We start from the raw sequence: 21,388 nt of genomic DNA, 5'->3' as shown, positions 1-21,388 counted from the left end.
AAATAAAGATCCACTTCTGGAGAATTTAGAGGCAATTAACCCAGCAACTTACCTTTGTACGGATGGATGTTTCTGTATTAATGTCCCGACCATGCGTCCTTCCCCGACGAAGGACGCACTTTCACCAAGACAGCGTTAATGTTTTGATCATAGTGTGGGGGACCAGTTGCTGGGGACTATAGATCAAGGAACCTTACCCTTCCATTAAAATATGATTCTATTCTCTTTAATATAAATATTTTGTTTTGTTGTTATAAAGCACTGTGTTTCATTGCCCATGTTAAGCTTAACATTATATGGTAACTATTCTGGCTGAGAGTGAAATGAATTTAGAAAAGGATCAGTTTTTAACAGGCGCTTTGGGCAGCCTTGGGTCCTAAGTTTATGTGTTGAAGAACGTAAACTCAGTAGAACATAGTGTGACGCACGTCGGATTTATGAATGTTTGTATTTTCAGGTAAGCCGAAGTAGTGAAAAGTTACCAACAGGCATTGTATTTTGGTGACATTAAGTTGTAGATTTTCATAAGACAAAATGTACATTGCTGTTTTAATAACAGCGATATGATTATCTCCGTCGAGACAGCTAAGCTAAGTTTGTGTTGAAGAACCTAAGCTCAGTAGGACATTGTACCCATAGTGTGACGCAAGTCGGATTTATGAATGTTTGTATTTTCAGAAAAAAAGGAAGGTAAAGAAAATTTACAATCACCGCATGTCTCGAAATCACTATTGTTCGAGTGTGCAACAATAGTTATCGTCCTCGGTACTTTCTCACCGAACATACTTGATTAGTATCAGTCAGGGCGGCGTTTTTTAGCCTCCCCTTTAACAACAAATTAATTTCGTCGTACTTCTGACCACGTTTTCTGATAAAAAAAAAATAGAAGCCATATGCTTCCAGACGTTTCACTCAGACGACAATTTGAACCAGCTTTGAAAACATTTTATGCAATTCACCGCTTTTTCTCTTCTTTCTTGCGTTAAGCTGCACCATCATAGCTTACCGCATGACAAAACAGAGGTCCATTATGTAGAAAATTTTATATCAGCCTTAACTGTCTAGTCTATTAATTTAGGAGGAGATGCATTTTAATTTCTGAGCCTGCCAATATCTGCATCCCCTGTCTATTGTCCTAGTGATGTGAATCTTATACGAATATGAATCAACAAATGTGCTTTTAGTGGAATATTTTTCAACAACTTCTTGAACAGATTTAGGATTTACATCTAACTTTAGTCAAAAGTAAGTGTTTTTTCCTCTGCTTTCAGTTTTTCTGCTATTAAGGATGCAGCTCTGCATCTCCAACACAGCCATGGTGGCATCTTTTTCTTTGTGTTGTTTCTATGATGAGGGGGTATGAGTTTGAAGAAATTTATCCGTCATGCCGGCTGCTAGCATGTGCTTGTTCTAAATGAAAGTTAGCACTTTCTTCTTTGATTTCCAATTTTGATTTCCAATGATCCACTTCCTGCTAAAGAACCCCCTGGTGGTTGAAGAAAAATCCACAGAAAAGCTGCACCAGGCTATAAACCGTATGATTCAAAGCGTGGGAAAAAAAAAGTAGCGGCTTATAGTTCAAAAAATACAGTGCGTATATATATATATATATATATATATATTTTTTTTTTTTTAATTTTCAAAAGCTATCACCTCTGCGGGTATCAGAGTGTGCTGTTTGCCAGTCTGCAGGACATAAAATAAAGGACTTCGTTGAGCACACCCCAATAAAGGCATTGGTCTTAACGAAACAATTAAAGGAATATTCTCCGTTACTCTACTTTGACAACCATAACATAAGGCTAAATGAAATGTTTAAATCCAATTTGTTATTGTATATGTTTTCCCTCTCTTTTTATATAGGTTTCACAACCGTTTGAGCTGGTTGGAATGGACCTAATAGGGAAAGTGAAAGTCACTACATCTGTGTGATGACTGACTATTACACCAAATGGACACAGGCATACCCGATTACCTCATAAACGGCAGAAGAGGTCACAAAACAAATACTTAAATTTCTCTTTCAATTTGAGGCACCAAAAACTCTGTCCAAGGCACAGAGTTTGTGAATTCAGTAAAGTTTTATTTCATCAACATTTTCAAATATGACATGCAGTTCTTTGACTTATGAATTTTTTTGGTTGTGACCGACAGACAAACAAGAGCGTCTGTGAAAACCTTGGGATTGAAACAAGTCTGCACACCATACCATCCACAGACAAACTGTTTGGTAAAAAGAATGAACGGCACTATCCAATGGTGACTGGTACTCATCTACAATTAGAGTCCCAATTTCACAAGTTTTAATCATGTTATAATGTTATTAAAATATTTCTTTTCAGATCTCTGTGCAAACTTGTGGAGTCCAAACCAGAAACTTGGGACGAATTTCTGGACACAGTAATGTTTGAACATTTTGTTTGTGGTTAGTAAAGTGTTGCAATTCATTTTTCTACTTGTCTATGTCTTTTCTTTCTTAGATTGATCCAGAAAAATTTAAGATAATTGTGAGAATTGTTAATAAAGTCACCATTGGAGGCAACAAGTTGAGTAAAACAAGAAAAAATGTTTTTTTTATTATCAAAAATGTAGTAATTGGTTCACTAGAATGTTAATTTAACATTTTATCTTCTCACCAAGCACATTTATGAGAAGGGATGAAAGTATCAAGGTGGAAATGTGAAACAGTCCAACATGCCATCCAGCAAGATGATGTTTCATGTAGTGCGTTTGCTCTCAAAGTGCTGTTTTCAACAAAAATGTGTACTTGACTAGGATTACTTATTTTCTATGTAATGTGGAACATTGTGTAATATATAACCTTGTTAATTTATATAACCTTAATGTCTTCTGTGCTCTCTCTTTCCACAAACATCTATATCTATAGATAGATAGCTTTATCTTTGTCATGATTTTTGGTTTTGGTGATGGTGAGGATGGAGGCGTTGTGGACCCAGGTTGCAGAGTAAATGATGGTGTAAATGGTGATAGCAAATGGTACAAAAAGTCCAGGCAGCACAGGTAAGCATTTAGGCAAGGAACTCAAACACTGGTAGCAACTGGAACAGAACTAGCCAACGACAGAGATACGACCATGATTCAAAAAGGAGCAGTGAACACAGGTGGGATTAAATACACAAGGGGTAATGAGGGAACACGAGACACAGCTGGGAGCAATCAAGGGCAGAGAGACAACACAAGAACTAAATTGACACACAAAAAACCAAATCCTCACAATCTACCAAGATGTTTGTATACATGTTACTTTATGTTCTCTTTTTGATGTTGTAAACATAAATATCAATATGAAAGTGGTGGCCTACTAATCACATTGCCATTAATCTGATGGTATTTTGTATGAGTAGAACTTTTAAGATGATGAACAGTTTTCGCTAACTTAAACTGTGCATTTCTGGCTGAAATAGAATGTAGTTATATTGATGTATTACATGGTTGATTTATGTTCATGTCTATTGAAAGACTTAAAAATATATAAAACAAAAATGTTTAATTTTTCATAAAACCAAAATATAAATTATTTATACATGTTTTACATTTAGCAAGGTTGCATTGTCATATCTATTTCTTTTAGTATCCTTACAATAGTGACAATAGTGAAATCATGATAATAACTGGCAGTTAAATACAAAATAGAACAACTAATGCATAACATTAAATAATTAAGTTACACAAAATGGAAATGGAAGTTTCAGATGGCCCAAATCCTTATTTCCAAAAAACGCATGCCCTTGTTAACTTTGAGAAATAAAGAGCTAAGAGTGAAATAACATTTTCTATATAATCACATTTGTTTGTTCTCTTAACTGCTGGTATACGTTTCATATCAATAGCATAATATTTGGTGAATATAGAGAGGCCATGCAGGTATCGGCAAGCTAGTAATTTGCTATGCCAAAAAAATTTATCCCCCTGCTAACATGGATTAATAAAGAGAGAAGAGGGATTTCACTTGTTCTACATAATCACATTTGTCCTATGAACTTCTGGTAAAAGTTTCATATCAATAGGTTCTCTTTCAACATTCGTTTTGGTATCTCACTATGGGACACGACCCCTGCGTCTGACCCCCAGAAGCTCTATTACATTACTTCGGTAGAAGTGACATTGACTCCAGGAGGAGGGGCTTCCTCCCAATATAAATGCCTGACATCACGCAAGCAATCTTCAGTCTAATACCTCTTCTCGCTCCCAGAAGCAATTCTCAGACGCCTAGGACGGTTACTATTGAGCTAGCTTACCTGTTCACAGAGCGAGCTAACAACTCGGTCGTCGAACGCTTCTCAATAGCTGTGCTTGGTTCTGAGTTCATCTACCACAGGTCTGTTGCCAAACAGCAGCAGCTACAGCTAGTCTCCAAACTAGCTGCGTCCTTTTGCTTTGATTTGAACTAAGCTGATAGTCACGAAGCTTGGACCTGTAGTCACCATGAAGAGGACCAAACTACCGACTAGAACATGCACGTGTGGCAACCTCATTGCTGGGGCAGATGCCCATTCTGTCTGCGCTTCGTGTCTTGGGCCGCAACATGCCCAGGATGGGTTAGCGTCACCAGCGAGCTGTGAACATTGTGCACGGCTCTGTTAAAAGTCATCGACGCAAGCTAGCGTACCAAGCTAGTTTGTCAGAGGCGGAACCTGTGCTGGGGATATCCAATCCCCCTCCACTGATTCTTGCCGCGACTGATGAGGGAGAGCTCCCTTTAGCACAAGCCAGTTGGGGTGACCAGCTTGATGCTGTCGTACCTCTACTTGACCTGGAGAAAGACAAAGCCGACCTCCCGGCATTCAGTAATTTTGCTGGTGCAGAATCTGACTCTGAGGTGTAATCTGTTAGTCTTGGGTCTAAGACCCGAGAGTCCCATGGATCCAAAGGGTTTATTTGGCCCCACTGTTGCAGCAATGCAAAAACGCTTCAAGAAAAAAAAGAGAGAAGGTGAAGCAGTGCAACTCTTTCTGCCCAGAAGAACACAACCTCCTCCCTCCGTGGCACCTCATCAGACGTTCGCTCAGGCAATGACTCGACCAGTCTACTGCATCCCTAAACGCCAACTGCAGCCGGCGAACCACGGCCAGGGAAAGCAGATCGAGCTCAAGGGTGCGTGGGGAATAAAGCCCTTCGCGCCACCTGTGACTCCAGGAACCAAACCTCTGGACACCGCAAGCACGAAGAAAAAGAGCTAGGGAGCTAGTCTCGGGGTGGGAGTGCTGGCACTGCCAGACACGTGCTCCCCCCACCAGGAAACGTTCTGTCCCAGTTCAAGTTTGCAAAGCCACGTTCAGGGCAATTCAAATGGTCTTCACCACATAAAGGGAAGCCCCTAATGAAGCAATGCCTTTCCCATTGGATAGTCGGAGCTATTGCTACAGCCTATCAGAGTAGAGGTCTTGCACCCCCTGCAGGTCTATGAGCTCATTCCACTAGTGGCATGGCCTCCTCCTGGGCACTGTTTCAGGGTATACCTTTGGAGGACATATGTGATGCTGCCAGCTGGGCAACTCCTCACACCTTCACTAGGTTCTATAGACTGGATGTCACGGCAACAACTCTGGCTCACACAGTTCTGGGCGTGGGATCCACACTTGGATAACTGCAGGATGCATCTTTTGGTCTTTGAGTAAGCTTATCTGGCAATACTGGAGTCGCTACATCCCTTAGTGAGATACCAAAATTAATGTTGAAAGATAACTTTAGGTTAAGAATTTAACCCCGGTTCTTTGAAACATCAGTGAGGTATCTCACCAGATCACCCTCCTTAACTGGAGCGAGGAAGAGGTGTGCTTAAAAGACTGAAGATTGCTTGCGTGAGTCAGTCATTTATATTGATAGGAAGCCCCTCCTCCTAGAGCTGACATCACTTCTACCGGCCAGTCAAGACTGGCGTAATGTAATAGAGTTTCTGGGGGACAGACGCACAGGTCGTGTCCTGTAGTGCGATACCTCACTCACGTTTCAGAGAACCGGGGTTAAATTCTTAACCTAAAAATATTTGGTGAAAATGGACAGGGCATGTAGATATCGACAAGCTAATAATTGGCTATGCCAAAAAAATCCATGCTAACATGGAGAAATAGAGTTAAGAGTGAAATATCTTTTGTTCAGACACAAACCATGTGGGAGAATAGTCACAGCTCACTGACTGACTGTATGGTAGGTGAAATTTAATTTATTCAGCCTTTTTTTTCCGCATTAAAGTCCCATTGAATAAACATATTTTCTGTCTGGGACTCAGCACTGGGCTAGCTGCTAACAAAGTTAGGACTCTGGGGACTACCAAGCTACGGCGTAAAAATAACTTATCTTACCTTACGTTTGAATGTTTGTTCTTCTAAGTTATTGTCCAATAAAATATCTGAAAATACAATTAAACAATGCGAGCGTTTCTGTGGGCGCTGCAAACTCTGGCATTGTTAGTTTCCGCATGTGTTTTTAGCCGTAGATTGCTGATCCAATTTTCTTGTCTTTTTTAGGTAAGTTTTTTAAATTAACTCCCTTATGACCAGCTTCCTTCGAAACACAAAAATAACATTTATCTTTCTCTCTATTGGTTAGAACAACAGCACATGACATAAACTAAGCATTTTGATCAGCAGAAGTAAATGGGCTGCTTTTACTTTCTGCCTCCATGTGCATTGGGTGGCTTTGATGCTACGTCATTTGAAGCCTAGCAATAGCAAATCATTAGCGGAGAACATATTCATCAGAAAATGACTATAAAACGTTTGACTCATATATTTCAATAAAGGTGTCAAAACCTTATTATATATATAATAAAACCCACCGTTTTAGGGCTTTCATGGTTAAGAAACCTAATAATGTTACGAATATCTTTTAAGAGTTGTCTCTTCGGTCATATTTCACTCCGTTTTCTCATCAATCTGCGAGAGTTTTTAGAGCGATGCGCATTCCCTCGACTGGGCCAGTAATTCTTGGCAGGCATGTGTTTCTCAGCATAACACAAGCATCTAATATACTGGTAGCCTCATGTTTAAGGCGTAAATGTTATGTAACCGTCTGTGCCAGTCAACAACAGTGGTGGGGGAGAAAAAGGAGGGGTGTGTTTTAGGGCAATTAAATGAGCTTAAACTTCAACAAGATTTCTCCGTTTAATCAAAATGCCTAATAACTGAAACAGAAAACAAACGGTAATCCATTTGTGCAAATTCTTGCTTGAATTTACTCTTCCAAGAAGAGTTGTAAAACCCTTATAAGATCAAGTTAACACAATTAAGTCTGGCCTGAAACAGATTTTCTCCTTTCATTTATTGGAACTTGTTGAGGCATGAGTCCACCAGTAAATTACTGTTATGGACCAGAACAGCTTAATACTCTGACAGTTTGTTCAGGTACACACATGAAAGCCATGTTTTTTAAGTCACAGCTATGACAGATTAAGATTAATTTCTGACAATATAATATTGTGATATCTTATAACTGTAGGATACACAATAGTATTCAACGGGAGTCCATACTCGTAATCAACATCTGCAAGCAAAATCAGGTGTTTAGTTAACTCTTCTACTTTGCTGCAAAAAATTTTTTTAAATCTCAGATACGACATGACATCATTTAATTGCTACTGAATATTCTGGCTTTGTGGAACTTTTTCTCAGATCAAAATGAGGAAAAACATACAAAATTAAAGGGCAAATACGTACATCGATAAAATTATGAAAATGTTTCAGCAGATAAAGCTGCTTCCACATGGGTTCTTCATGGTATTCACTCCGTTTTATATTTCCTGTTTTGACTTTTTTTGGTCATAAATTGTTACACAAATATGTATATCAGCCAAATATATCTAGAGTAAACACAGGAGTAGTTCAAAATCATTTATTTCATTAAGAAAATAAAATAGCCAAACCTCATGTAAAGTAATACATTTATGGCATGACTTCCAAATTTTTATCTCATACGTGTGTGTGAATTGCTTTGCCCTGGTACATATTTGCAGTAATTATGGCATCTCTATATTGTAAAGTTCATAATGCAAAAACATCTAACCTACCTGAAGCTGTCAGGTTTAGCTCAGAGGTTAGACCGTGTATGCTGTTGCATCAGGCGTAGCTCAGAACCGAAGAGTCAGCATCCTGTGCTTCAGATGTACAGTCAGCAGTCTCACAGTTACACAACAAATATCACAGCTACATCACAGTTACATCAACCTGATCAACTTTATTTTTACTTTCTCTGAGTTCTCTCATTCCTTTTGAGGTCCAGATGGCTATTGTAATATTTACAATGGAGTTTGTTTACTACTGGAAAATCAAATGTAATTTTGAGGTCTGTGTGTGTTTTGAGTTATGTAGCCATGATATAAATCTGCCTACCAAACGTGTATACTAAAAACTGCTGATTGGTTTCTATGTACTCTTTAAATTCATGTCCAGGCAGGCCTGGTCTGGGTGTGGTGTTTACCAAGATTTCTACCACCACTCCCACCACTCAAACAAACCTTTACTCTAAATGTGTCATGTGTTCCAAAGTCTTTAAAGTCAATAACTTGTTTTCAACCACAACCAAGTGATATGAACTGCTAAAACAAACAATACTCAAAATCTTGTCCATTTCTTTTTTTCTTTTTTTGCCAAGTCTGGTACTTAAATACTTTAGAAACCTCTGGTGTCTGATATTGAGACAGTTTTTACAAAATTATTTATGTTCTTGTAATTTCTTCTTTTCTTTTCTTTTACTTTTTAACAATAGCATGCTGCATTATGCACACATCTGTGAGACTGGTTGTTAAACTTAAACATTTATCACGGTATTGCTTTATATACAGCTGAATAACTGGCATGTTAGTTTACAAGCTTGCCCTGAACATATAGGGAGCAGCACAACAACATTAAAACCTAACCGTGACTCTTTATTGCCTATGTGCTGGAAAATATTGGCTAATGTTTGCATGGCCTCTGGAGGGGTGTAATGAGGTAGGCAGGGTTTATTTTAATGTTTACAGTAAAATAACAATAGAATCATGTTTTCATGTCAATATTTGCACATATGTAATGTATGAATCTGAAAGTTAATAAAAGTATCCGTGCTTTGAGCTACAAGAAAGTGCTGTGATGGTGTAAAGATTTATTACTTCCAAAGATAAACAAGAGTCAAGATATAAAATCATACCAGAGATTTCACCAGTAATGTCTGTCTTACTCCCAAAAGTCACCAATGGGCAAATTTTCTATAACTGTAAATCCCTGCGAGTTTGCGGTACAGTATGAGTGATGACTAATAATTCCTTTTTAAACCATATCTTAATTTTTATTCTCATACAAATTATTCATCCTCATAGATATTTTCAAAACCTTTTGTACATTTGTGTAAATGCTATTTTCATACTTCATTTAAAGAAAACAGTGGATTTCTTTAATCAGATTTAAGTAACTATTTGGTTCGTATTTAACATTCTGTTTTTACATATAATATATTCTATTTTGTGTGAGTCTATGTGCTTTGATTTCATGTCACTTTTGCACATACATTTCCTGATTCTGAGACAATAGAGAATATTGCTATTCTATCCTTAATAAAACAAACATTTGCTTCCACCTTGTGGAAAATTAGTGTAGCACCCTTATTTGAGTATCCTGTTATTCTGGAGAATCATGTAAAACCTACAGTCTAATTTAAAAATACAACTATAAAGGTGAAACAAGGACTAAATGCCTCCAATTACACCAGTTTGACATAATACATTTTATGTATTGGTACTTCATTTAGAAAATACATTTTAAGGCTGTGCTCTCACTATTGAGGTTTGATTAGGAAACACACTTTTGACTATTAAAAAACAAACTGCCATTCTAGAATGCTCTCTGGAAATTATTTTCATTTCAATGGTTTAAAATAAAAACATTACAATCACAATTGTAGGAAGAGATACAACTGTTGTTGAGACTTTAAAAATATACTAAAGCTGTATATAATTGTTCACATTTGGTCAAAGTCTTTCTATTGTTTTTCTACTTTTTGTCTTCGTTATTATTTCACATTCATAACATATTTAGGATTACATGCATATGGTTGCTTCAAATAATATGATCTCGCAGGAAGAAATTGTAATTTTTTTTTTCTCGTCAATATGCTTTTTGTATGCTCTGCCCTGAACAGCTTTTTATGTTACATTATGTTTAAGAACTGTTACTTTTATATATGTCTTTCTACGTAAATGTTTATTTGACGGTTGAACATCTAAACGCCTGTTACTAAAAATCAGAACATACTGTATGTAGAACATGTTTCAAATAGAACCTATATTACCCTTCCCCTTTTGTGCACGCACGTACACACGCACGACGTACCCACGCACAAATATGGCGGCTTCTATTTCACCTCTACGCTCCTCCTTCAGGATTTGCTCACCGTTAACTGCACACTTTCACTGCTGCCGTGCCAAACTGCGGATGCACAGAAAGTGCGAGAGTCAAAGGAGGCATCTGTACCACTCTGTGAGAAGGTAAACGTTGTCACATTGAAAATAGTGCCATGTTTTGTTGAAATAAATGGAAGGGATGGAGAGCGGCGTTTCGGCACCGGTGGAAGCAGTGCGAGTACCGTACGTCAGATGTCAGAGGAAGGATTGTAACTGCCAGCAGTATTCACTGTAACCGGTAGAGGGCGCAAGGTAAATGGGCATTAAGCGGCATGGGGAAAAATAAAACAAACTTACTTAGAAACGAGTGTACTAATCTATTCCATTTGTATCGGTTACTCAGTGACATTGCTGAAGGACAGATACGTTTGTTTAAGTCACAGGTGCTCTCTGTGTGGTACTTAAGATTAGTTTACACTTTCGTAGTCAGTAAGATTTTTTTCAATCGCCAAAATTTTTTCTCTCAAAAAATAAAATATGTATTCTAAATATGTATAATTTTTTTATATCACAGTTTTATTTCAGTTGCTACTCAAAAATAAATTATTTCTTTTCTTTACTATAAACTTCTCTAGGCACAGTGCTGTGGTGATTTCAGGAACAGAGTTGGCCCGTCAGATTCACAGAGAAATCCAGCGAGATGTGGAAGAGCTAATCGCTCAGGGCAACATGAGACCCCACCTTGGCGTAATCTTAGTCGGAGATGACCCTGCCAGTCATACCTATGTTAAGAACAAGACCCGGGCAGCCACCATCCTGGGTCAGATATGAGCAGTGTGTGTCTTTCTCAACACTTTCCTCAGAGTGTATGGTGCAGTCATGCACATGCATCTCATTAAGTTGGAATACACAATTTCTGTAACTCAGTTTGAATATTTAAACACAGAATATGTTTAATTTTTCTTTATAATGTTAAAAATAATAAAGACCAATAGAGAAGGAATATTTATCTCACAAATGTCATATTATGATTATGTCACTGGTTACACATCATATTGAAGACTGCTAACCTGATAGTAGTCAGTGACACCCTCCACAGAAGATCATTGTTAAAGAATCTGGTGAATCCAAACGCCGTCTTGAAAAATTCAGTTGAAATAAAAAACCCATTCAAGAGTTTGTCAGAAATTCACAGTTTGTGGAATTCGCCAGGAGTCAGTGCTTCAAGGTAGACCACAAATCCAGGGCATGAGCTGAAATGGGCTGTCACATTCCTTGTGTTACTAGTGACAACACCAGAAGTGTCTTATCTGGGCTCAAAGAGTACCTATTGGAAGGTTAAAATAAATCTCTAAATCACCAGGTATTGTCGGCTTATACTGTATGTAGTACATGGACACATTTTTAGAAAAAAACCCCAAAAGGAATTCTTGAAATATTTGGACTTTGATTCACTGCAATCTGTTATCATTTAAACAAACAGAAATTAATATTTGATGTGTATTGCTGCATTCTTGAATTGGTGTAATATGTGAGTTTCCCTCTTAGAATCAAATTGCTGAAACAAATTAACTTTTCAATGCTCTATTGAGATGCATGTGTATGTCAGCCTTATGTGAAATTAAGAAAGATAATAAATTTTTCTTTCTTTTGCAAACATATTTTATAATAATGTATAGATTTCAGATCATGAGAACAGAACTACTGTATTTAAAAATACATTGTTTATTGCCCACCGTGTTATTTTTGACTGTCTCCAGGTATTTCCAGTGACACAGTGGTTCGGCCCAGCTCAGTTTCCCAGGAAGAGTTGCTGGGGCTGATTGATAGGATGAACCGTGACTGGAGGGTCAGCGGTCTCCTGGTGCAGCTGCCACTTCCAGGTAAGCAAACAGAACACTTTGGAGATTTAGTTACCCAGGTTAAGAGATGGGCACTACAGTGCATTATAGTATACAGTGTATACTATAATGCACTATAGTGTAATCAACTTGCACTATAGTGTATACTATACACTATAGTGCAAGTTGATTACACTATAGTGGAATCAACTTGTAATTAAATATAACCTTTATCAGACACATTGATCAGTTTAGTAATAGTTAAATAAATTAAATAATTAATAGGCATTTTTTTAAAGTAGCAAAAACTAGTAATATTTAATAAGTATTTAGGTTTAATGTAATCATATGGGTTTTGTTTTTTTCACTCTGTCGTTCAGAGCACATCAACGAGCGAGCTGTGTGTAATGCAATTGCTCCAGAGAAGGATGTTGATGGTTTCCATATTGTGAATATTGGAAAGTTGTGCCTGGACCAGAGATCGATGGTACCTGCGACGCCTGCAGCTGTCTGGGAGATGATCAAAAGAGCAGGTAAACAAGCAAGGGTTCTAAATCTCACGTACATCTTTTTCATTTTGTTTACTTGTACTTGTTCTGAACAAATGATCCTCTAGAGGGCAGTAAAGATCTACTAGCTCTCATGGTAATATACTAACCATTCCTTGCTGCTATAACACGTGCTGTAAAATCGTCATGTTTGATCCTTTCATAAATGGATTTCTTTTTATTAGTTTCTTCTTGTATTGAGTTTAGTAAGTGCTATGTCAGTTTTATTCTGTGTTATAGTCTCTCCATTATGCACAACATAGTACGGATGTGCCATATTAGAATTGGCACAGAAATTATAGTAAAAAGTCAACCATTAGCCAGACAATCCTGTCACCTAGTTTATCTTTTAGAAATGTATATTTGTAACAGTTTGTTGAGCAACACTGACAATGTCTAAAGCTCCAGGATTTTCTCAGAAAATAGACATGTAGCTCTGATTTAATCCTATAACTATCATTTATTTTAAAAACTGGCTTGATCAGTTAAAAAAACATTCTGTGTGATCACAGTATTAGATTTAATGTGTCACTTTTCTTCATTAACTTAATTATAACCCTTCAATTGAAATAAACAAATGAAATAGTGGAAAATTTTCTTACACCAACAACAAGCTCATAAAGAATGTTTTGTGCTCAAGAAAAGTAAAACCTCCAGTCAAACTTGGCTGTTGATCAGTAAAGTTCAGTTCAGGTAACTGTTGCTTCACAGGATGACACTGATGTGAGGTGAAAAACATTGCGTAAAATGCAGGTTTCTATCTGCTGCAGGAATTTGGTGATAAAGATATAAATGAAAGGCAAGAAAGAAACCTTTAAAGGTATTAAAGGATTTCTTGATGCATTGTTCTTTATAGTACGGGTTGGAATAACAATTTATGACAATAAAGAAATTAGACATTAATTTTATAAACAATCAGTGATTTTATTTTTTTAAAATGTTCTTTTATCAAGAGCTCTGCCAACCTAATTTATGATGTGTTGATTAAGAGCAAAAAAAAAACAGATTTCTAGTGTGATCAGCATTTTTAATTGATATAAATTTTATGAATTTAAGATTTACCTTTTGTTCTTTAAATAACTGAGTCCCTTGGCTTCAGTCTGCAACTGTTTGCATGTAGCAGAAGTTCCAAAAGCTAAAAAGAAAATCTGCATCTAACCTCTGAACCCTAAGAGTTTTTTTGGTTTTCTTGTGGTGTTTTTATGCTACATCATTTTAACATCAAACAAAGCTGCACTGTTTGTATTATAGTATTCAACCTAAATACAATGTTTCAAAAAGGACAAAGTTACACGAAACTTGTTTGTTCATTCCTGCAGTTCAAAAGGCAACCTGACAAAAATGTGCAACAAAATATCAGTAGATCTTTAAGATAAGGGTAATTTTTAAGAAGAAATTTAATTTTCTTTCCCGGGAATGTGTTTACACAGGAATTGAGACGGTGGGAAAAAATGTCTTGGTTGCTGGTCGCTCCAAAAATGTTGGAATGCCCATTGCTATGTTGCTGCATACTGATCGTAACCATGAACGCCCTGGAGGTAAGCTAAGTGATTTGCATTTATTCTTTTATCTGTTCCATCAAGCTAAGTTATTCAGCCCAATAATATGACAAACATCTTAATAGAAAATTCAAGTTGCACCATCCTGGTTTTCCCTAAAGGATATTTGATGCTTTAAGCTTTTTATCAGGATATGAATGTACACTTCAATGACTCCTTGCCTTTTTTGTCAAAAAAAGAAAAATAATGCTGAAGCATGTCCTGCTGGATAAAAAGAAGGGAGTGTCAAAGCCTTAATCAGGGCGAAACATTTGGCACTTCGCACCACTGGGAAACGGATCCAGTCCTTATATGGGTGCAGGAAGGAAGAAACGGATTTCAAAAGGTGTTGCCTGCATTAAGCAACAAGACTTACTATAACTGTTAAAGTTCAGCAATATGACAGGATAAAGTTACCCAAGGTGCAATACATATGCTAAGCAGAAGGCAATAAGCTGTAGTTTCTGATCTCATTTAAGAAATTACAATAAAGAAAATAAGTAAAGGGCTCTAGGGAGTTACATTTCTTTACATGTTTAAAGCAAATGATATACAGCCAATCAGAAATTTTTTAGCTAATTCCAGCTTTCAGTTTCCAAGAATCCGTAGAGCGGAAGAAACCAGTAAAGAAAACAAGTTTCTTACCAGTTTTACCAGTTTTTGAAGAAACTGTTTTGAGATTTATTTCTAACTGCTGTTTTTATTTCATGGTTCATGCCCTTTTAAAAATGTACACACATTCTGTAAATGGGTTACTTGGTAATTTTCGTGCTGGTCTGAATAAGTTAACTGAAACATACAAAGATTATATTCATACCATCACATTTTATTAAAATACATACACTTTTACTGGCCACTTTATTAGGAAAATCAGATTGGACCCCGTTTTCAAAACTAATTTAATTCTTTTTGCTACAAATTCAACAATGTTTCTGAAACATTCCTCAAAAATCTGGGATCCATGTCAGCATGACAGCTTCACAATGCTGATGCAACTTTGTTTGCTGAATTTATGATGCAAATTTGTTGTTCCACTACATCCCAGAGGTGTTCTGTTAGATTCAGATATGGTGACTGTGGAAGCTATTCGAGTTGAGTTAAGTCAAAATCATTTTCAGAAGAATTCAAGTTTGTGACATGGTACATTATTATGTTAGAATGATCAATCAAAACATATATACTCATAGATAATCTGTGATGTGAAGTGATTGATGTTATTGGCAACAATACTTCTGTAGCGTGTTGGTTTTAGCTGACAATTCTATGGCATCCAAAGTGTGCCAAAACTACCCTTGACAACATAAAAGCACCACCACTGGCAACTATTGACCCTGCCCAGGAGCTATCCAGGTCTTTATGTCGTTTATTTGAAGTTGATAGCCTAACATCTAAATTTCAGAGCTGAATAGAGATTCAATGAAAGAGTAAATATTTTCATTAATCTTAAATTTACCTATGTTGTTGAAGCTATGTGAATTATAGACAATTTTACCATATTATTACTGCGTATATGATTATTTCAATGTTAAAATTCTATTTTGGTGTCATTGATACAGCTGTTTGTCAGTTGCATGAGTTTATCTATGTGTCACTGCAAAACAGGTATCTGTTAACACAAGACTTTGTGAGAACTGGTTCAGCCCTTTTCAGATGAAAGGATATGTAAAATTTCAGTTGAACTTCACAGCATATGCAACAGTGAGCGCCTGGTTTCCCCACGCCTTCATACTTGGGTGAAACCCTTGCAATCAATGTAGGTTAAAGGTTGTCCCCACAAATTAATTTTCTGTACCTTTTATCAGTTACAGGAGCAAAGATCTTTACCTTTGCTCCTGGTAGCTCATAACAATTTCACTTATTTTTTCTTTGTGGTTAATTCAGTTTTATAAAAACAGACCAATAGGAATAGGAACAGTTTAGACAGAACAGCCAATGATCCAGAGACTTGAAACATTTACTCACCCTCCATAATATATACCCTCCTAATATATATCAGAAACTATACGCTTTATTCAGTTGGGAGGTTTATGCTAGATTGAAACATGACCGGATTCATCTGCAGACGTATAAAATTTTTTCTCCCTTGATATTGAAGCCTCGGGTGGATTAAACAGAACAACAGTTTTCTGCCAATCAGAAGAACAATAAATCAATTCTAGCCTCTACACGGGAGCTTGGGTCAGACACTGAGCAACAATTGGCCTCCAACTCTTTCATCAGTTTAGGTGTGCATGGTAAAAAACATTCTCTGTAGATTTGACATAAGGCATACATTAGCTCTCAGCTGCACTATTCCAGATCTTTTTCATTGGATACTTAAATCTTAATTTGGAAAAGGATCTCAGAATTACCAACAATAAAAGGTAAAGCACACTGTTCACAGCAAGTGAGCATAAAGTTGATGCAAAATATACAATACAAAAATAACATTCTGACTGTGCCTAAATAGATCATTGATCAATTTGTAACTGTTTCAGCACCTTTTTACCACAATTTTGTTCAAATTTTAGAATATTCTTCCAGGATATAAATGAAAAGTGCAAATGCATCACAAAAAGTTTCAATTAGTTGTGTGCAAAGGCTATTGATTCTTTTGTAAGGACTAAGATGCAGGATCCATTAGGAATCCATTCATCTTAATATTATTTTTACCATTTGAAATATTTTTATTAGATATTTACCAATTCATAATATAAGTTTCATTGCTGATGAAACTGAAGCACAACTTTTGCACTTGTTTTGCATGCTAAGCTCTTGCAATAACTTAAAAATAAGCCAAATTCCTACAGCATGACTGTATAAACTGATGTGTCCCTACAATGCATGTTTTAAAGGTCAGACAACAGTTCATCCGTAATGCGACCCGGATGTTCGATGTGCTGGGACTTGTTGTGCCTTACATCATTTTCTTTATCTCACCCAAAAATGTTCCAGTGTGATGCATTCTACTTTCTTTCTAAGACTTCCTTAGTCACAAGGGCCACACACTGTAGTGAAGAAACCTAGATTCGTTGGCGTACATACCGTTTTTGAGATCTATAAAATTTGTGAAAACATAAGTATATTAATTGCATTAACAGTAAATGTGGCTTTTAGTAAATTTTAGAGTTCTGCCCTACTCTCAGTGTAATGTTCTTGCAATGTTTACATCTTAGCATTGTGAAGGATAAATCTGAGTTTCCCTTTCTATATTCACTAACTTAAATTTACATAAAACAAAGAATAATTTTCCCCATTAGATTAAAAAAATAGTTTATTTTTGTTGCTTAATTCAACCTCAAAGCTCCTCTTTGCCTCTCAGGTGATGCCACAGTGACGATCGCTCACAGATGTACACCAAGGGATCAGCTGAAAAAACTTACCATGCTGGCTGACATCATAATTGCAGCAGCAGGTAATTAAAGTTTACCAGAGAGAGGGAAAGATTTTTTACTATTTTTCTTCATAGTTCAGTTATGTGTTTGTTAATGGCTACAAAATGGTAGTAAGTTAGAATTAAATGGTAACTGAGGAAATGGAAGTACTATTATTCAAATTTTTACTAAATGCAATAATTCTTACCTTACCTATGCTTTTGTACGTAACAACTGAAAATCAAATAACGCGCTAACAGAATATATCCATGAATAGTTTAGTTTTTAGGTATCATGGATGTCACATATTTTCTAGTCTATAATTTGTATCACATCAAATCCTGTTTTCATCTAAATTCATTGCCCAGGACAATGCTCAAGAAAAATACTCTTAATTTAATTTTAATCTAACTTTTTTGTGGAATATCCTGAATAGCTTTAAAAAATTATTTTAAATTAAATATATTAGTAGAAGTAATTGTAATTTATAGTCTCATATTGCCCAGCCTATAGATCTAAAATATAAGAACCATTGTGTAAGGTATAAAGAGCCACTTGTGGCTCCAAAGTCTCAGTTGACAATAAAGGTAGAGTTATAATAGAATAGGTCAGATTTTACAAAATCTGATTAAAATTCATAAACATTTGTTGCTGTAATTGATAAAAGCTGTGTAAAAAGTAATCTGAGTACTGAGTTAATTTTTGGTCATTTTATTTTCATTCTTCATTTCACTGTGATACTCTTTGTGATTTTATCAATAAAAAGTGTTAATATAAATACGCTTTGCTTACAGAAATATATTAGATATACTATAAGTGGAGTTTGGGAAGCAGTTTGTTAATATTTGTTATATTTTTTAAACTGGATATTATATGCAACCAAACATTTTTATTTATTACATTTTCATAGGAAAGTAAATTGATTAATGTGCCAGAATCCATTCTCCTTTTATAATTCCTCTACCTAAACAGGTGTAGATTCTGCTGTACACTCCTCAATCCTTTAGACTCTTTGAATTTGCATTTGCATAAAAAGAATTATGCAGGCTGGTATTGGAAGAAAAAGTAAAGAATATGAAAAAGGCTTACCAGCCCTTACTTGAATAGTTCTTGTTCAAGTCTGCATTGCAAATGTGAAAATTTCCAGATAACTGTTTTGTCTCTCAGCTTTGTTCCTCTTTCTGAAGAACAAGGTGGTCTTATAGGATTGGAATGTGAAACTATAAATCTTGTGTAAAACTGTAGTAACAACGTCGTTGGGGGTGCCAGGTTACACCCTTAATGACGGGTGTAATCAATGCCCCGTAATCAACGACATTAAAGGATTTTTTTCTTCTTGATGAAAAGATTAACCTTTCAGTTCATTTTATGTTTGTGAGATATACAGTATCTGTTTCATTATAAAGTATTTTTTCTTTTTTAATCTCTCTCATTATATATACTCTCAATACCTTTTTAAGTTGCTATTACTTTTGTTGGTAAACCAGTCCTTATAATAATAGTACAAAATTGACCAAGTTCTCTTAGCCACTCTTCGAAATGGGAAACAAAATAGTAAGGGAGATGAGTACTGATCTCTGTGTTCAGAAAAGGGCAACAAGAAAATAGCTGTCCATATTCCTAATAACAGGTACAGCAGTGGTTAGTAATTCATGGCTGTCACAGTCAAATATCTGGGACTTGTATGAAAGGACCAAGATCAGATCAGAATGGTAAGTAGAGCTGATTTTTGACTCAAGTATTTTGGCTCGAGACAGCTTAATTTTGAGGGCAGCCTGATCATGAACTTTATTTCAGTTTTTTTTGCCCCTTCAATGGAGACCAGGTGCTGAGCGTCATGTACAGAGTAAGAAATGTACAACATTTTGCCTGTACTTGATGGCTGACTAAGGTTGCTATTACATTTGCAGCTTTAGGTTTGGGACTGCATTTGACCATCTTCACAGTCTAAAATGCTTAGATGGGTCAAAATTTAACTGGATTATTTAACACCCCACATAGATTCTTTGAAAATTTAGTTTGATATTTAAAAGCTTTTTCAATTTAAGGAAAAATAGCTATTAATAAGACTGTAGAATGTTGATGGAGCTTAAAAGAAAGGACTCACCCAGGAAACCAATCCCTAATGGTAAGGGACATAAAAAAATCTCCAAAGCTCATAGTTAGGACATTACAGCATCGAGGATCACCTTTACAGTCTATAGAAACCATTAAAACCATATTTACATGTTAAGTGGTTATTGTCTCATTTAAAAATGATAAAGGTATGAAAAATCAACTTGTGTTCTCTGTTCGACATGGTGGGGAATCTATGAACCTGTTTCTCTTCCAAATATGCCTTTTTGTTCCCCCTTTGGTCAGGCGTTCCAGGTCTGATCACAGCAGACATGGTGAAAAAGGGTGCAGCAGTTATTGACGTCGGCATAAATCGCATTCTGGACCAGAACAAGGGGAAAGTCCGGCTCATCGGGGATGTGGATTTTGAGGGTAAACAAGCAATACATTTTACTAGGATTGCCTCAGCAGAGGAAATATCTTAATACCTGCACATCACCTGCATTTTATGGCGAATAAGGAGCATTGCTTAACACCATATCATGTTTCTATTTGTTTTAGGGGTGAAGGAGAAAGCAGGTTTCATAACACCTGTTCCAGGAGGTGTTGGTCCAATGACTGTTGCCATGCTCATGAAAAACACTGTGACTGCTGCCAGAAATGCACTGATGCATTAAAAACAGTATACACCCTTCATTTTACTTTGCATTGCAGAGAGATAACAGCTTATGAACATGCGATAACCTGCATACATTTCAGCACACACTCAAAACCAAATCCTTCTGCTGAACAATTACACACTTTTATTTCAACAGTTTTGACCTCAAGATTTCATACTTGCCTGGAAACCTACTTGATATGTACCATGTTTACTTCCATATTTATTATTTATTTTATTATTGTAGTTCAGATTTTGCTTTTGTACGTTAGATTAATATTTTTTCTACTGCAGTGTTTTGATTTATGGAATATGCTGAAAATTAGCAAGAAAGAAGTCATAATAAAAGTGGGTTTGAGTCAGTGCCGTGTCAATGGGTTTATTTTTTTCATTATTAGTACTTAGTTTCTCTGTAATTGGACTTATGGGATATAAACTTTTTTTGTCAAAAATAGACCTTGGTTTTATATTCTAGGTAACAACTAATGCAGTGAACCCTCGTTTTTCGCCGGGGTTGAGTTCTTTAAAGAACCCATGATAGGCAAAATCCGGGAAGTAGTTTTTTTACAATTATTATAAAGCACAGTTAAATACTCTACATTGAATCCAAAGAACAAAACCTGAATTTTTTAAAACAAATAGAACACTTTCTTACAAATAACTACAGTAAAATAATCCTTTTAATCATCAATCCGAAGTACAGTAGGACAAATTGTGACTCGCGTATTTCACTGTTCCTCTGACTGTGACGCTGCGGCCTCACTCTGCTCTCTAGTGTCTTTTTCTTCTGAAGCTTGTGGTGCAGGTGTGATTTTTTGAGAGAAGAACATAGTCATCAGTAGTTGCTGTCGCTCTTGTTTTCTTCTGGGCAAAAATATTTGCCATAATTTGACAAGCTGTATTAAGTATATTTAAATACTGTAACGTGATTGGCACACAGGTAGAGAAGAAGCGCGGAGACTGTTTAGCCAGTCAGGATGCCGAACACAATGCACTGTGAAAAAATTACACAAAAAAATCTGCAAAGCAGCGACGCCGTGAAAAGTGAACAGTGAATGTTTA

The 21,388-nt window shown here is 36.3% G+C and overlaps 1 protein-coding gene and 1 long non-coding RNA gene across 3 annotated transcripts; both read left to right on the top strand.

Annotated features, from left to right (window-relative positions):
* Nucleotides 1–392: 392 nt before the first annotated feature.
* Nucleotides 393–2,932, top strand: LOC122828195. The gene is made up of 4 exons (XR_006370176.1): nt 393–457; nt 1,864–1,994; nt 2,155–2,259; nt 2,343–2,932. It is a non-coding gene; the product is annotated as an uncharacterized LOC122828195 (long non-coding RNA).
* Nucleotides 2,933–9,715: 6,783 nt separating this feature from the next.
* mthfd2l (methylenetetrahydrofolate dehydrogenase (NADP+ dependent) 2 like) lies at nt 9,716–20,851 on the top strand. Of its 2 annotated transcripts, XM_044111216.1 has the most exons (8): nt 9,722–10,477; nt 10,969–11,153; nt 12,094–12,216; nt 12,555–12,707; nt 14,153–14,260; nt 17,562–17,654; nt 19,975–20,100; nt 20,230–20,847. In XM_044111216.1, exons 1-8 carry the CDS (start codon nt 10,257–10,259, stop codon nt 20,343–20,345), a joined length of 1,125 nt encoding a protein of 374 aa, XP_043967151.1. In that variant the 5' UTR covers nt 9,722–10,256; the 3' UTR covers nt 20,346–20,847. The 2 variants fall into 2 exon arrangements, with proteins under 2 accessions (XP_043967152.1, XP_043967151.1); XM_044111217.1 differs by lacking the exon at nt 17,562–17,654 and having other exon boundaries at nt 9,716–10,477; nt 20,230–20,851.
* The last annotated feature ends 537 nt before the right edge of the window (nt 20,852–21,388 follow it).

The sequence above is a fragment of the Gambusia affinis genome, linkage group LG03 (genome assembly GCF_019740435.1).
Source record: "Gambusia affinis linkage group LG03, SWU_Gaff_1.0, whole genome shotgun sequence".
Taxonomy (NCBI): domain Eukaryota; kingdom Metazoa; phylum Chordata; class Actinopteri; order Cyprinodontiformes; family Poeciliidae; genus Gambusia; species Gambusia affinis.
The sequence above is the reverse complement of the archived record's forward strand: the minus strand, read 5'-3'. Positions and strand labels throughout refer to the sequence as shown.

Excerpts from the sequence above, each read along its gene's own strand:
- mthfd2l (XM_044111216.1), top strand. The coding sequence starts at position 10,257 with ATGTTTCAAATAGAACCTATATTACCCTTCCCCTTTTGTGCACGCACG. Across the intron at positions 12,217-12,554 it reads GGTGCAGCTGCCACTTCCAG|AGCACATCAACGAGCGAGCT; the intron begins GTAAGCAAACAG and ends TCTGTCGTTCAG. Across the intron at positions 14,261-17,561 it reads TAACCATGAACGCCCTGGAG|GTGATGCCACAGTGACGATC; the intron begins GTAAGCTAAGTG and ends TTTGCCTCTCAG.